This window comes from Wasmannia auropunctata, unplaced genomic scaffold (genome assembly GCF_000956235.1).
Source record: "Wasmannia auropunctata unplaced genomic scaffold, wasmannia.A_1.0 LD336101.1, whole genome shotgun sequence".
Taxonomy (NCBI): Eukaryota; Metazoa; Arthropoda; class Insecta; order Hymenoptera; family Formicidae; genus Wasmannia; species Wasmannia auropunctata.
The window spans coordinates 2096595-2111605 of NW_012026789.1; the positions used below are offsets into that span (position 1 = coordinate 2096595).

General features: G+C 37.1%; 2 protein-coding genes and 1 long non-coding RNA gene across 11 annotated transcripts; 1 reads left to right on the forward strand and 2 right to left on the reverse strand.

The window, feature by feature from the left end:
* The first annotated feature begins 49 nt into the window (after positions 1–49).
* On the forward strand, positions 50–12195 carry LOC105458796 (DNA-binding protein P3A2). Of its 9 annotated transcripts, none has more exons than XM_011704348.1 (8): positions 50–133; positions 1677–1969; positions 4411–4535; positions 4708–5133; positions 5443–5760; positions 6745–6885; positions 7550–7694; positions 9472–12195. In XM_011704348.1, the coding sequence occupies exons 2-8, from the start codon at positions 1792–1794 to the stop codon at positions 9801–9803; spliced, it is 1665 nt and encodes a 554-aa protein (XP_011702650.1). In that variant the 5' UTR covers positions 50–133; positions 1677–1791; the 3' UTR covers positions 9804–12195. The 9 variants fall into 9 exon arrangements, with proteins under 9 accessions (XP_011702650.1, XP_011702701.1, XP_011702678.1 ...); XM_011704399.1 differs by having other exon boundaries at positions 5443–5658; XM_011704376.1 differs by having other exon boundaries at positions 5458–5760.
* LOC105458790 lies at positions 8534–9465 on the reverse strand. The gene is made up of 2 exons (XR_975580.1): positions 8818–9465; positions 8534–8742 (listed from the first exon to the last, which is right to left on the reverse strand). It is a non-coding gene; the product is annotated as an uncharacterized LOC105458790 (long non-coding RNA).
* A 263-nt stretch (positions 12196–12458) lies between the features above and the next one.
* On the reverse strand, positions 12459–13820 carry LOC105458868 (cytochrome c oxidase subunit 5A, mitochondrial). The gene is made up of 2 exons (XM_011704454.1): positions 13502–13820; positions 12459–12872 (listed from the first exon to the last, which is right to left on the reverse strand). The coding sequence occupies exons 1-2, from the start codon at positions 13707–13709 to the stop codon at positions 12622–12624; spliced, it is 459 nt and encodes a 152-aa protein (XP_011702756.1). The 5' UTR covers positions 13710–13820; the 3' UTR covers positions 12459–12621.
* Between the last annotated feature and the right edge of the window lie 1191 nt (positions 13821–15011).

Consider the following 15011-nt stretch of genomic DNA (forward strand, 5'->3'; position numbering starts at 1 on the left):
TTGGTCCGCCATGACGCGTGCCCCAGCGATTCCCGCCAATCGCGCTATACCCAAGCTTGTATATATGTACATGGCGTTTGGCGTTCTCCCGGATCGCTGCTGTGCCCGTTGGACGGATTTCTACGGGGAAACGGTGAGTGCCGGCGAGGTAGCCTTGCGGGCGCGGCCCGCGAGCGAGCGCCGATCAACGTCGGGCTAGCGCGGCGTCCGCGCCGTCCGCGAAATCCGTGCAATTTCGCATCGTCTGCTCGGGCGGGCCTGCATCGCGCAGGCTCGCCCAAGATGGCCGGTACCCGTGTCCGCGTTTTGTTGTTGTGGTGGTGGTGGCGAGATGGAGGCCCGCTCGGTGGCCGATCGATACGCCCGCCGCCGAATACCGGCCATGGCGGCTACCGTTGTCGCGCGTCGCCGTCACGCGTCCTGAGAGTAAATCCAAGTCGGCAAGTGTGGGCCTCGCGTTCGCCGACGCACGACCGGCCACCACGGTGGGATGATAAGCGCGGGCGCGACCGCGTGCGCGGGGCGTGGTGCAGCGAGAGCGTAGCCGAGGCGGTCGCCTCCCCGCAGACGCGAAGTGGCCCTATATAAGCCCTCCCTTGCCGCGTCCACTCCGCCGCACACGGAACACACCAAGGTGCGTACGCAACTCGCGCAACTTTCACTGGGCCTGCTCCATCGGCTCCGCGTTCACCGAGCAGCCGTCGTGAGTCTGCTCCGCGCTTTATTACCCGGCGCTATACCCGGAGGTGGTCTCTCTTTTGCGTGTGCCCTGCGCATTTTCATTGCCCCCCCAAAGTATCGCGGCCCGAATAAACGCGCATATCCCCGCGTCTCCCTCCTCCGCGTCTGCCTCTCGCACCGTTACCGTTTCCCGTTCTCTCTTTCCTTCTCCTCCATCTCTCTTCGCGCCACTTACGCGCGCGTTCTTTCACAACCGCGCGTCGTCTTGTTGTCGTGTCGCCTAGTCCGCGTTTGTCAACTTCGCGCCCGCGACGAGATGCCGCGAGGTGGACGAGAGACGACGCGGCGGCAGCAGCAATCGCCGCCGTCATCACCACTACCCCCATCATCATCATCATCACCACCGTTGCTATCGTTGTTGTCGTCCTCATCGTCGTCGTCGTCGTCGTTGCCGCTGCCTTTCTCGCCTCCGTTTGTCGTGGTCGCCTCTACCTGCTACCATGATCAGTTATGTTCGCGGTGATTTCACGTGCCGACGACGCACTCCTTTATGCTGCGTGGCTGTTCGCGCGCTAACCCAGCCATCAGGAGAAGGGTGCGTGCGAGCCGCGCGGCGGAAGTCTTCCGTGTGGAAGGCGGCCCGTCGCCCGGTCGCGTGCAAGCCGCAGCTCGTCAATCGTACGAAAATGTACATATTTATCTCTACCCAGATTCACCCTCTCTCTCTCTCTCTCTCTCTGCGTTTTTCTCCTTTCTCTCTCTTTCCTCCCCGGAGAGGAGACGCGCGTTTTTTCGTCATTTTTTTTGCTCCCCAGCCGGCTCTGGACGAGCGATGTAAAAACGCGGGACGAGATCGTGCGGGGAACGTAGCCACGATTTGCCAATGAAAAGTACTTTTTTACACGTTCGATATTCTTGTACCTTAAGCAACTATATTGCGCACTGTATACACAGGGGGAAGCCTTATTAAGGAACGTTACTTTGTCACACTTCAGGCTAAGGTGATGTAGAAGAAGTTGAAACTGCCAAATATCGACGACATCTACTACATTTCTTCACGGTGCGGCTGCAAATAAACAAGATACCAAAACGGCTGACAAAAAGGTAAAGATGGTAACCATGCAAGACGCGGAGACCAGCACGTTACGCAGGCTCTCGGACGACGACGATGACGAGCCGAGTAGCGGTTCCGAGGCCTACGAGGATGGGGATCTCCTTTCAGCAGCAATGGATGACGATGTCACAGCTCAACTCGCTGCAGCAGGTTGGCAAATCAAACACATTAATGGTGATTTCCCATTTTTTTCGCTTTTTCATCTTTTTTTTTTTTATTATTTATCCATACCTCTAACCACCTTTATTTACCGATCGAGCACAATGTGCAGGATGCGGTATCGCCCTGCGAGAGTGTTATTTAGCATTATCTGCTAATCTTCCTGCAAGATCACTAAATTTCAAGTAAGAGGATTTGATGCTTTACACAAACAAACATAACTTATACAAGAAATATTATATACGCTGCATATGATATCAAATATAAATTATTAAAATTAAACATTGCAATTTTTTTGCTTATTACTATATGTATCGCGAGACTATAAACTTTTCTTCTAAGATTCTTGATAAATTTATCAGTTCAATACAAATTTTAAGTAAATTGAAATATACAGTTATATTTATTTGTCATATATATCAAATAATATAGTAGATATTAATGAGAAATAATTATGCAAGTTTTTTTGTATAAATAATTTTTGAGAATATTTTACAGAAAAAGATACAGAAAGAAGAGACTAGTTGAGAATTGAATGATAAATGATCAAAATGTACTATAATCTGACATCTTTTGACATAAAATATGAAGTATTCTAAAACATTTATGTTTACAAACCTTATTTTGATATTATGCACGGAATAATGAACTAAATTTGTTGACATAAAAAACACATCATTATTTTTTAAAAAGAAGTATGTAATTGCACAGTACAAACTGCATACTTTATTTACAGGCTGTCTTATTTTAATTTTGTCAACGAAATAATTAAAAAAAAACGAGTTTTGTGAAAAAAGTAGAGACAAAACTCTTAGGCTTTTGAGACGGCAATTTAGATTTTTGGTCCAGGACTCATGTTGAGCCCAATTGGGTCTTAATCGATTTTTAAAATAAAAACCCCCATTTTTTTGTTGCAGATTTGAATTCTATGTCTTAAAACAAAATAGATCTATCTATTCTACGTCTTAAAATAAAATAGATTTGGGTTGATTAGATTTTTGATTCTGAGTTCATGTGGGATTCAATCAGACCTAAATCGATTTTTTATTTTGATGACAAAAAATGGGTCACCCTGTATATACATGATTTGTGTATTTATGAACATCATTTACATACCTGCCACATTACGACGATGTTTGCAAAAGCTTTTTGAATAAAAATTTATAATTTACAATTGCATTACAAAGCATGATAATATTTATTTTTTCGTTTTACTAATAAATATTTATTTTTGTTTATGATTTATGTATCAATAATTTGAAGTGTATTATTGTAGATTTTATCGTGTTTGTGTATGTTTATTAATATTGGATGACAACGGATTGTATTCATAATCAGTAATTGGAGGTAAAATTCCATCATGGTATTTAAAGTTAACCTTCAAATGATACAAGAGTGCGAATTCGCACCGCGAAAATTTTTGAGTTGCTGACATTTGCATAGACTATAGAGATATCCCGGCTAGTCGCGGCATCAGTGTTCCATTAGTGGGTGCTCGAAAGAAGTGTATCATTTGAAGATTAAAAATCAGAATATTGCCTTGAATTATGCTTATTTAAATAAAGATCTGTTTAATATAATAATGGGAAATCAGAAAAAATAACCATGTCATAAAATTAGTCAATATTATAAAAATTACAAATTCATATTTTCAGTTACTGTAGAAATAAAATTTCGATAGATAAAAAAATGCTTCTCTTTCAATTCTTAACAATGAATACAATCCAATATTTTTCTGTGTTTTGTCTAGATTTTTTTATTTAGGTGATGTGAAATGTCTTATAATCAGAGATTCTATTATATTTCTATAAAGTTCTAGTATTTTTTAATATGATTATTTTTTGATACTGCAGAATTAGTTTGATATAATAAAAATCATATTACAGTATGATATAATCATCCAATCATTTATATTCAAACTTTTTAAATAAACTTCGATTCTAACATGATTCATATTCACATTTCATTGCTGCTTATGCATCTTTGTTTTTTGTATATGTTGGAAATACCTCTATTTTTAATATGTCAATGTAATTTGTCAAATTTTTTGTTTTATAAATAAAACTTATAAACAAATTAGGCTAATGAGAATGCAGAACGGTATTTACATCAATTAGTACGCAAATTTTAGTACAACGCATTCTATGTTTATTGGTATTCTTATATGTATTTAGTTTATCATTATTTTCACGTTTTACATTGTAGTGAATAACTTTTATACAGATCGAACGGTCACTTGCCAGATACACATCTCGTTCTCTCATTAGCCTATTTTGTTTTTAATTTTTATTTCAATATCGAGAGTCCTTTTACTTTTTTTTCTTTATAAATAAATTTTTTTTGTCAATTTGGAAATATTTACAAAGCTTTTTCTTAATTTTTATCTTTGATTATATTGGGATATCAGGAAATGTAAAGTCGAAGCAGCCAAAACGTTTCATTAAAAAAATCTTTAGGGCCCGTGGGAGTTGCTGCGGCTGCTGCCATTGTATCAGCTAAGAAGAGGAAACGACCTCACAGTTTCGAAACCAATCCCAGTATCAGAAAGAGACAACAAAACAGACTTTTAAGAAAACTTAGAGTAAGTGAAACTCTAATACTTATCAATATCGTATCAAGAGACATGGCCATGTTCTGGCGCTAAGAAGAATGTGTCAGACTGGACCGTGTCTTCCTTACTATATACTTTCTCGTATTCTCGCAATATAATTATTTTTGAATCCTACAATATTTCATTATCGAACTGTTTGCAGCAAACTATTGACGAATTTGCTACACGAGTGGGACAGCAGGCGGTAGTTTTAGTGGCTACACCAGGCAAACCAAATAGTAGTTACAAGGTCTTTGGAGCAAAGCCGTTGGAGGATGTAGTTAAAAATCTAAGGACCGTCATCATGGAGGAGCTGGAGAATGCACTTGCGCAACAAGCGCCGCCGCCCGTGCAGGACGATCCGTCATTATTCGAATTACCGCCGCTTATAATTGACGGTATACCGACCCCGGTGGAGAAGATGACACAGGCGCAACTCAGGGCGTTCATCCCCTTGATGTTGAAGTATTCCACAGGCAGGGGCAAACCCGGCTGGGGAAGAGATAGCACTCGACCTCCTTGGTGGCCGAAAGAGTTACCCTGGGCCAATGTCCGAATGGATGCGCGATCGGAGGACGAGAAACAAAAAGTATGTAAAATTGATAAGAATATTTTGAATTATTTCCTTGTATTACCGTTCTGCTTCAATACCGAAGAATATCTTTAAATTGCTGTAGATTTATTATTTTATATTGTTTATTAGAATATAAAATATGTCAATAATAAGGTGAAATAATTAAATTTTTTGTAATTTGCTGCAAGAAGTAAATTTATTTCTTAGACTCTTCGCTGTTTTTTTTTTAATTTTACGAAAAGATTTAATGAACATAGATTGTTCGATCGAATAATTTGTTCCAAGTTTTTATTGATTGGATGTTAAACGTGAAAATTGGGACAGTGCAATCCATTACAGATCTCCTGGACTCACGCGTTACGGCAAATTGTAATAAATTGCTACAAATATCACGGAAGAGAGGATCTTCTGCCGGCGTTTAGCGAAGACGACGACAAGACGTCTAGTGCTGCAATACAAGCGACGCCTCATTCCTCGTCGCATCCGTCATCGAGTCAGACGCAGAATGGAGGAGGGCAGCAGACGCAACAGCAACAGACGGTGGGAGTCGTTCGCCTCAACAGCACGGATTCATCTAAGGGAAACTCTTCGCCAGCACAAATCATTGCCGCGTCTCCCACAGCTCTTGCCACTGCCACTCAGGTGGGAGTGGATGGAGTTTATAAAAATCTAAGGAAAAAAATAGATACAGAGTCACGTGAAACAGTGAATTTTTGGTCGCTAAGAGATTTATATAGCATACTTATTTTGATACTTAGAAAAATATTTAATATTTCCTTCCTGTCTCGCTTTTCAAGATCTTTCAAGACCTGATTTTTATTTGTTTCTAGAATCTGTATCTTGCAGAAAAGGAATGACTAAAAATTCTGAATCTGGAATATTCTTTGAAAAATCATGTTACTAGTGATGTGTTTGGTTTCCCTTATTTGAGTTAAATCTGCTTTTTTCTATTATGCCATATATATTAGATTTTATAATTAAATTGGACACTATATTGATTTGTTTATAATTTATGTTTAGTAATACATTTTTCAAAATTATTCATATTTTAAAATTAGAATTAATATTACGTATAAGTGCAGTTAGAACTCCATTCATCCACATTCCATTTATACGAACAAATTTGTGCTCAGTTCGAAATATACGAGTTCATAGCTAAACTTATTATCCGAATCGGATATTCGGATAATAAGAGCTCAACTTTAATTGTCTAATTATCAACTCCATTATCGGAACTAAGAAGTACGTCAACTTCTATTGAAATTAATGAGCGAGCCTCTAATATCTGAACCATTCGGTTATCGGAACTGTCTTGTTCCTCGCTATGTTCGGTTAAATGGAGTTCTGCCGTACAACAAATGTTCTCCTTGACTCAGCTGCATATCAAAAGCATTATTCACTGCCATTTTGAGACACAAAACAACATACTTATTTTTTTTTTAAATTCGAGATAACGTTTTGGAAATTTGAAATTGAGCAATCTTTTTTGTTTTCTTATTTTGATATACTTAGTTTTTTACTGTTTCAATTTTTTTGCAAGATTGACAATCCATGTGAAATTTTGAGATGCAGCTTTGATGTCATGTATACACAATTTTATTCATCTGATTTGTAATTGTTTAACAGATGACAGCCCAGTATCCGACAACTGTATTGCAGACAATAACCAATCCAGATGGAACAGTTTCTATCATACAGGTGGATCCTAATACACCGATCATTACGTTACCAGATGGCACAACAGCCCAAGTGCAAGGAGTCGCTACTGTAAGTTTAAAAATATATATATATAAGTATTTAATATTAAAAAAATTTCTAAAGATCTCTTTTTAAATATATCTTGAAGATATTAACTTTTTTACAAAATGGCATGTAACGGAATCAATATAAAATAATATTCGATATAATCGTATTTATTTTATTATATATAAAAAAAAAATATATATATATATAGAGTATTAATACACATACATTAAATTGATATACAGTGCTACATGAATTTGATTATTCCTTGCACAGACACATACATACACATAAAATAACACATAGAGAAATACTAAAGGTCAACGTATACTGAATACAGATGTAGATGTAAAATCAATATAATGCAAGACAGAAGTATATCTATGGACAAAGAGTTATAAATATCATCTAAAGATGGATATTTATAACAGAAATGTTGCGTCTTTTATACTTCTAGATCATTTTCATCTTAAAAAGTATAATGCAACAAGTATTAATATAACAATATAAGATACATCACATTATAATACTAATTGTCAAACAGATAATATTAGACGTTGCAATAATGCTGAATATTCTTGACTACGTTATACACAATTAAAAGTGGAAATTATTAAACTTATTCAATATTAGTCGTAATATAGATCATATTATACTACAATAACATCTCATTTGCGATTGTATTCAGATCCATAGTCAAGGAGATGTGCAAACACTAGCGGAAGTAGCTGGTAGCACAGACGGCACTAGCGTGGCCGTCGATTTGAACACCGTCACCGAAGCGACGTTAGGTCAAGACGGCCAGATCATCCTTACCGGGGAAGACGGACACGGTAAAACAGTTTTTTATAGGCTCTGCACTGTCGCCGGCCAGGAACTACTCGAGCAGTGACTCGTTTTTATTGGTCCCGGAACAAACTTTTTTTGCATGCTGTCTGCTATGCTCCAATCAAGAATCATGTGTCTATGTGTTTATACTACTTTGTATTACGAAGTAGGATCTGGACTAGTTTATGTATTTGCCTCGTATTTTGTGTATATATATATAAATAATATATCTCTCTTAGAGTAATTTTATATGAACGGAGCTATGCACAGCTTTATTTGAAACTTTGTTCTTTAAGAATCCATGGTACGCTTCTTATTATATAAAACTTATGTAACACGGAGAGACGTATAAAAGTATTAATCGCGAATGCACTCTGAACTGCGGATCAAATTGTATAAAAATACATGTTTATACATGTTCACGCATTACTTGTTATTTTAACAAATTTTTTTTAAATTTCTAGATAAGATAATAGCATTCATTTATACTGTATGCATGTAGATACTACAGCCTTTCAGCAATGTCACGTAACACGTGACGCATTTGTATATAAAATATGATTATTCTATTATTATAATATCCGTTTGTAATAGTTCTTGTGTTGCAGTACTTCTAGAAATTTTTACAATGACACAAATTCTGAAAAAAATGTGCGATAGCTACAAAAAGAAATATATCGCCATTGGATTCTTAAAATTTTCGACTCGGCAAACAATGATGCTAAAGCAATCTGTTATCGCATTCTCGATGACGGAGGAAACTGTTCTACGACTATATTTACCGAAGATTGGTTTACTGACTTTAATTAAACGAAGAGAAATAAAAACTTTGCTGTACATAGAATATTTTTTGTTGATGTATCATTATTTTTTATACATTATGTTCTAGCAGCCTGTGTTTAAGCTGCTTGGAATAAGTAACACGTTAAGTGCTAACATTCAGTACGCTTTACGAAAGTGTCATGTGAATTGTGTGATCTGAAATTTTGATTTCTGCAAACGGCTTGAACACTCGCTGTCCCTCGTAAACGCCTTGATTTTCTTAGCTTAGACCTGTAAACTGTATTTTGATTTTACGTTAAGTTAAAGGAGGGCGCGCCAAAGAATTGTTAAGTCTGTAGTAAGTACATCTTTCTCAGAGCACACCCTCCAATTAATTAAATGTACGATCTCTGCGTTCTTAAATTGTTCAGTTTTCATTCAATGTGCGATTCAGATTTTCAAAACTGGCACACAGCGGTCTCGCAGATCTCTGTTCTCCGTCATTCCTTTCGTTTTCCTTATCCTCTAGCTTGAAAAACCTCTGTATCCCTCTACTTAATAATACCTTCCGCTCAATAACAACACGTATAATTTTGTTTGAATATCGTTTCCTTCATCTGTGAATAATTACAGCGATCTGACAGACCGCGTGTCATGCCAGTTAAGGGAAAATGTAAGACGCGTTAAATTAAGGACTAGTAATCCAATGGATGTGCGACTGTATCGTAAACTTAGTAGTTATTAACTGTTACGATAGAGGCTATAAAGTTGTCGAATGAAGAATGCGTAGTGCGAACGACACAACTTTTAATCGTGCACAGACCGTAATTGGTTCGGTTTTAGCGCTTTGCAAACAGCTTCTTGACGTTGTCGCATTGTGAGTATAATTTATCTGAGATATTTGTTTTTTGTTTCTCATCATTTTTCTCTTTTATCATTTCTTCCAGTTTGCAATACAGATGCAATTTGCCTCGTCACGCGAGCCGGAGCATAGAAACGCTCATTGTACGTTTGTTTCAGGATACCCCGTCTCAGTCTCAGGAGTGATCACAGTGCCGGTGTCCGCCAGTATGTATCAAACTATGGTGGCCAATATACAGAGCGACGGTACGATGCAAGTGGTGACGCCGATGGTTCAGGTGCCCAAGGTCGAGGCAGGAAACGGAGACACCACCATCGAGGCTGTCACTATACAGGGTCACCCGATGACGATGATAAATGCCGCTGGGGAACATCAGGTTCTTCAAGTGATATCGTTAAAGGACGCCAACGTTCTGACAAAGGCCATGCAGGCCGACATTGTCAAGGACGAGGACAGTCAACAACAACAAACTGTATCTAGCCCAGAATAAACACGTTAAGTGTAATCTAGTTAATCCAAGAAAAAAAAATCGCCCCGCACGTCACCTGCTGTCACATGCTTGCTGTCAGTGCATCGCGGTGACGTACGGAAGGGATAAATGTGTGAAAGATCTAGTAACGATTGGTGTTGTGTTTCCTTTTTCTCTTTGAGTCACTGTACTGTGTAGCGTGTCTTTTGCCGACTACGTCGTCGTTGAAACGGCGGTTATATCTGAAAGTGAGAACGGATGAATGATGGAAACATGATTGAATTTAGAATTTAGTCGTATTTGTACTCAAGATACATCATAGACGCTTGAGGGTATTCACTTGCAATCCAATTTCTCGGATGTAGTATTAATTTTCAAAGAGGTCTATCGTCGTGTCGGGTGAACGCGCGTCTGTGTTTACGGAGATAATTTATGATAATTACCTATCGCGCGCACCGTTTACCGGAAGGTCGAAAAATCATCGATATCTGCATTTCCCGGTATTGCGCGGCGTGTTAAGCACATATTTTCTAGTCTTAGAGCCAGGTTGATGCATGGGAATTCACACACCAAAGACTTATTTTTTATTAATTTGTTAACCTTTTCTACGGAAAGAATTTATACGAAAATGTTTATGCTTAATTTCATTAATTATTCTTAAATTAATCACGAAGCTCGATTATTTCCACGATAGCAACAAAAAATAATTCATTCAGTTTTGTTTAACGGCACAAGATAATTTTTTTCAAATTTTAATGGAGACACAAAGCTTTCCCGCGGGTGTCTAAAAGTTTAAACGAGAGAAACTACAATTCTGTTGTATTCCCAAAGAAATTGGTCGTCTGTAAAGGAATTTATTTTTAAGGGGAAAAAATAGAGTTCAGAGCCGAGTAAATCGCATGGTCAATCTATTCGAACGTTTGAGCTCGAAGTTCGATCTGTTCGAATTGTACGAGTAAAAAGATTATCAAGATAACTTTCTTATCACAAAGTTGTGTAACAATATATATAATAATACAGACGATTTTTCTCATTTATCTTGACCACTTGGAAATTTTTCTAAGTAGTCAAGATATGCAAAAAAAAAACAGGCTAGTACATATAATATATAAAGGATCGCGATAGTAGAAATAATGACAAAAAGAAGAGTTAAGCATTTCTGACGGGTACAAATAGGATATAAGATGTATGTTTTTTCAATAATATAGAATATATGAATTTTCAATTTTAATGCGCACCAACGAGAGGCGTGTGTCCATAGTATTATTTTATTCAGAATTATATTGCACTACTTATGTATTTGCTTCGATTAGCGTAATCATTAACGAACCGTCGTTTGATTTTCATCAACGAGGAAAAAAAAGAGAACTAGTATATATATATATATATATTACATTTGTATGAAAGATTACTTTAACGTTCTTGATCTCGACGATTATAAAATCACAACGTATGTACTGATTTTCTAAAGACGAGGGTATTCGATTGTAAAAACCAGAATTCATATGTATGTACTGTCCTTCATTCCACTTGAAGGTAATCAAAAGTAATCGATTCTATTTTACATTAAATAATCGAACTGTGTCATGGTATTTAAAATCATCGCCGCCCCCCCCCCTCCCCCATTTTTATATAATGTATCTAAAGCGACGAAAAGTGTATTTTTTGCGTGCAATTTGTTTCAATGTTACGATGGCGAAAAGTAAGATCATTTTTACCTGAAGTAACTTTACTTTTCCAATTGTGTGCAATTCTATTCTTTCAGCTTTTCTTTGTGTGTAATCTACATATCTGTGTTATATATAAAGCGATTTAATAGAATATTTTTCAGTTGTAACTGTTTAGCATTATCCAGTTGTAAATTGGATAATGCATAGCACGTTACACGCATCGCAAAGCGCGACACTTGTCTCCGAGGATCGTAACATTGAAAGAACAAATTGCCGTTGAAACCGTGTGTAATAATACTAAAGAGATTTTTATAACATTATAGGGGAAAAGTAGTTGAAAAATTAGTGGTAAATACTATTATAAAAACGTATCATAATGACTAGATACTAATTGTTGCGTTTTTTTTTTAAATATCAGGGCCACTACATTAATGATGTAATATATCGGTACTCACTTGTAAGATAAACATGTTATATTTTCCCTCCGTTGTTTGTAACAAAGCACATACCGAGCATAAATTAAGTTGGATGTCATTTGAAAAAGCAAGAAAAAAAAATGTGTATTACGACTTTAGATAATTATAGACATATGTGTATATGACTTTGCTGATGTGTATCCCAGTCTCCATGTCATACAATCTGTAAATACGTCATCGCGTGCAGTCTTTAATTTTACCTCTACATACTTCTCTATTCCAATTGTACGAGATTAAAAGCGATTAATTAATATGGTTGTGCCATAACGTTACTGTATATATTTCAGTTTACACAAGCCACGAAACACAAAGGAAAAAAAATACTAATATCCGACAGTCTTCAGGGAATGCATATCCTATAATTTTAATTTTAAAAACAATTTGAAGTAGTTTCTTTTAATGAAAGTGTTGAATGTTGAATTACAATGTCATGTTGAAATTATCAATTTTATATCTTTGTAATTAAATCTCAAAATTTTGGCCCCATATAGAGTATTAAGTTTTGACTTTTTATTAATAACAAGCATTAATTACGTAATTGTGATTGTTTATTCAACAGTGCTGCTGGTAACGCAGATACATGTATAATTCAATTTGACAAATTATTCTCTCAATGTTCGCATCTGGGGAGCAGCAGCTAAAGAATATATAAATACTAGAATTTATACAGTATACAGTTTTTCTTTTAGTTCATTACATATGATACACCGATTCCAAGGCTAATTCTGGCTTGTCGTATCCTAGCTCCTCGGGCGTGCTGATACCCAGCTCGTCCAAGGTGGGTCTGATTTCTTGAAGAATGTAAGGATAAATCTTGCCGGCGTGCGGCCCACCTTTATCTCTCACACACTCTAGGAACCTTACAGCGAGCGCAAAGTCATTTAACCTTCTGCAAGCTCTTAATGCTGCGCATACGATCTTTGGTTCTGGTACAAGATCCATACCTAAGAAAAACAAAATGAAATTGTTATTTATTTTACAATTGGGGAACGGATATGCACGAATTTAGAATAGATCAGTATAAAAGAAAATATTATCAAGATGGCCTTTGCAGCAACTCGATTGAAATGCTTGGATGACAGAGATGAATATTTCCTTACTTTCTCATAATTAAATCAGAATATCAACAGTATCTAATTTTTATAGTATAGATTCTTTGGTTAACTCCAAATTGAATTGATTTATAGGTTAACTCCAAAATGAATTTTTCTCACATTTTTTGAATAACTAAAAATCGCGCTCTCAACAAAGTAAATTCCTCAGAAAGGAAAATATGGAAAAGTGATTTCTCAATCACAGCTTCAAAGGAGCTTTAATGGACGTTTAGTAGGACTTTGATAGAACTTAAATAGAAATTGCAGTTAAAGAAACATTCGGTAATTCCAAAACATCGTACGTTTGTGTCAATACAAAGTAAAACGGCAGTGTAATTAAAAGGATCAGTTTTTTAAATCGCGACTCCTCGGCGCGGCGCAGACGAACCGGATACCATGTCAGTTCGAGGTATCGTCACGTTTAAATGGACCAGGCTTTTTTAGACCGTGATTAATGAAGGCAATCAACGCGAGCTCACCGCCCAGATCGTTCATGGCCTTCCGGATCTCCCAGTGATCGATATCGTTGCGATTGAAGAAATTCACGTATCGCTGATCGAACTCCTCGTCGGTCTCCTTGGCACCGCCGTGGGCCGCTCTGGTGCACTGCGTGCCGACAACGGCGACCCGCGGCACCATCGCGGTGCGCGCCGCCGAGGCCACGCGTGTCGCTACGACGCGCAACATTTCTTTTCGCTGAGAATCCTCGCACGAGAAAACGCTTGTGACAAATGCCGACTGATTAAATCCGTCTGTTGCGTAAACCAGCCACGGCGGAAGTGGTCGACCGTCCGGAGACTGGTCGGAGTGTTTGCGGCAGATTCAACTAGATGACGCGACCTCCCACTTCCGGTCACGAGCCGCTCATATCAGCGCGTAATTTCGAATTCAATTTGCTTGAATTCTGTGTTAGTCTATACATTGAAAATTGAGGATTACGAGTTGGAGATTAGAATTTGATTCATTAAATGATTTTAATCCGCTTTGTTCTGATTGATCGAATTGATTGATCGAATTGATTGAATTCTAATATGTAATTTGCAGTTTTCAATATTCAACGCGTAGAAGGGTAACTTCGACATTAATAATTAATTAGGTACTTATATGTACACAGGGGGATAAAAATATGTTTTTTTAAGAATAACGAAGCATATTCAATCCGTGTGCTCCGATTTTATCGGAGCTATTTTATATATCGTGACTAATTATTCGACAAAATTGTTCCAATACATTAATTTAAAAATACTTTATAATAACGTATCTTAAATAAATAAAGTTAGTTTTTATTTTTATAAAAATTAAATATATTCTACAGCTTATAACCTCTTGACAGACCGATCCTAATCCCGATGCGGATCGACTAATTTTATTTATTTAAAATATGGGATAATTTTGCCGATTAATTTATTATGATGCAAAAATATGTGGAGATGGAGTACACGGACTGAATACATCATTAAGAACGCATTTGTGTCCCCGGCGCGGCGGCGTGTGTACTATAAAAGGCGATTAAAATATTAATTAAATAATCAAACTAAGACGATCAGCTCATAGTATATTATAATAATTAATATCTTTTACGAACGTGCACATTTAATATAGAACTGAAATTTAACTCTTGATGAAATACTATTAAAGACAGTCATATTAATTAAGTTTGTTGGGATTGTCAAGAGAGCTCGGTGTGCCCACTTCGGTGAAAAGTTTTCCTAAAATTTATATAAATTTTTAGAATTTCTATATAAATTTAAAAATTTTTCACAATTTCTAAATAATTTTATAACTTTTTAAAAAAATTCTCAAATTTTTTACACGAAAATTATCGTTCGATAAATGGCGTCAATGGGAAGGCTGCAAAAAAATCAGTCCGAAAACTTTATATATGGACCGCACTGTGTCATCTATAATCTAATCTTTTTTTTTATACATCAAACAACAAGATATTGCTAATCTTGTACATGGTAACAAGTACTGTAGACATATCTCGGT

Coding starts and splice junctions, on each gene's coding strand:
- LOC105458796 (XM_011704348.1), top strand. CDS start 1,792: ATGGTAACCATGCAAGACGCGGAGACCAGCACGTTACGCAGGCTCTCG. Junction 4,536..4,707: donor GACTTTTAAGAAAACTTAGA/GTAAGTGAAACT, acceptor AACTGTTTGCAG/CAAACTATTGACGAATTTGC. Junction 5,761..6,744: donor CTCTTGCCACTGCCACTCAG/GTGGGAGTGGAT, acceptor ATTGTTTAACAG/ATGACAGCCCAGTATCCGAC.
- LOC105458868 (XM_011704454.1), bottom strand. CDS start 13,709: ATGTTGCGCGTCGTAGCGACACGCGTGGCCTCGGCGGCGCGCACCGCG. Junction 12,873..13,501: donor GGCCATGAACGATCTGGGCG/GTGAGCTCGCGT, acceptor TGTTTTTCTTAG/GTATGGATCTTGTACCAGAA.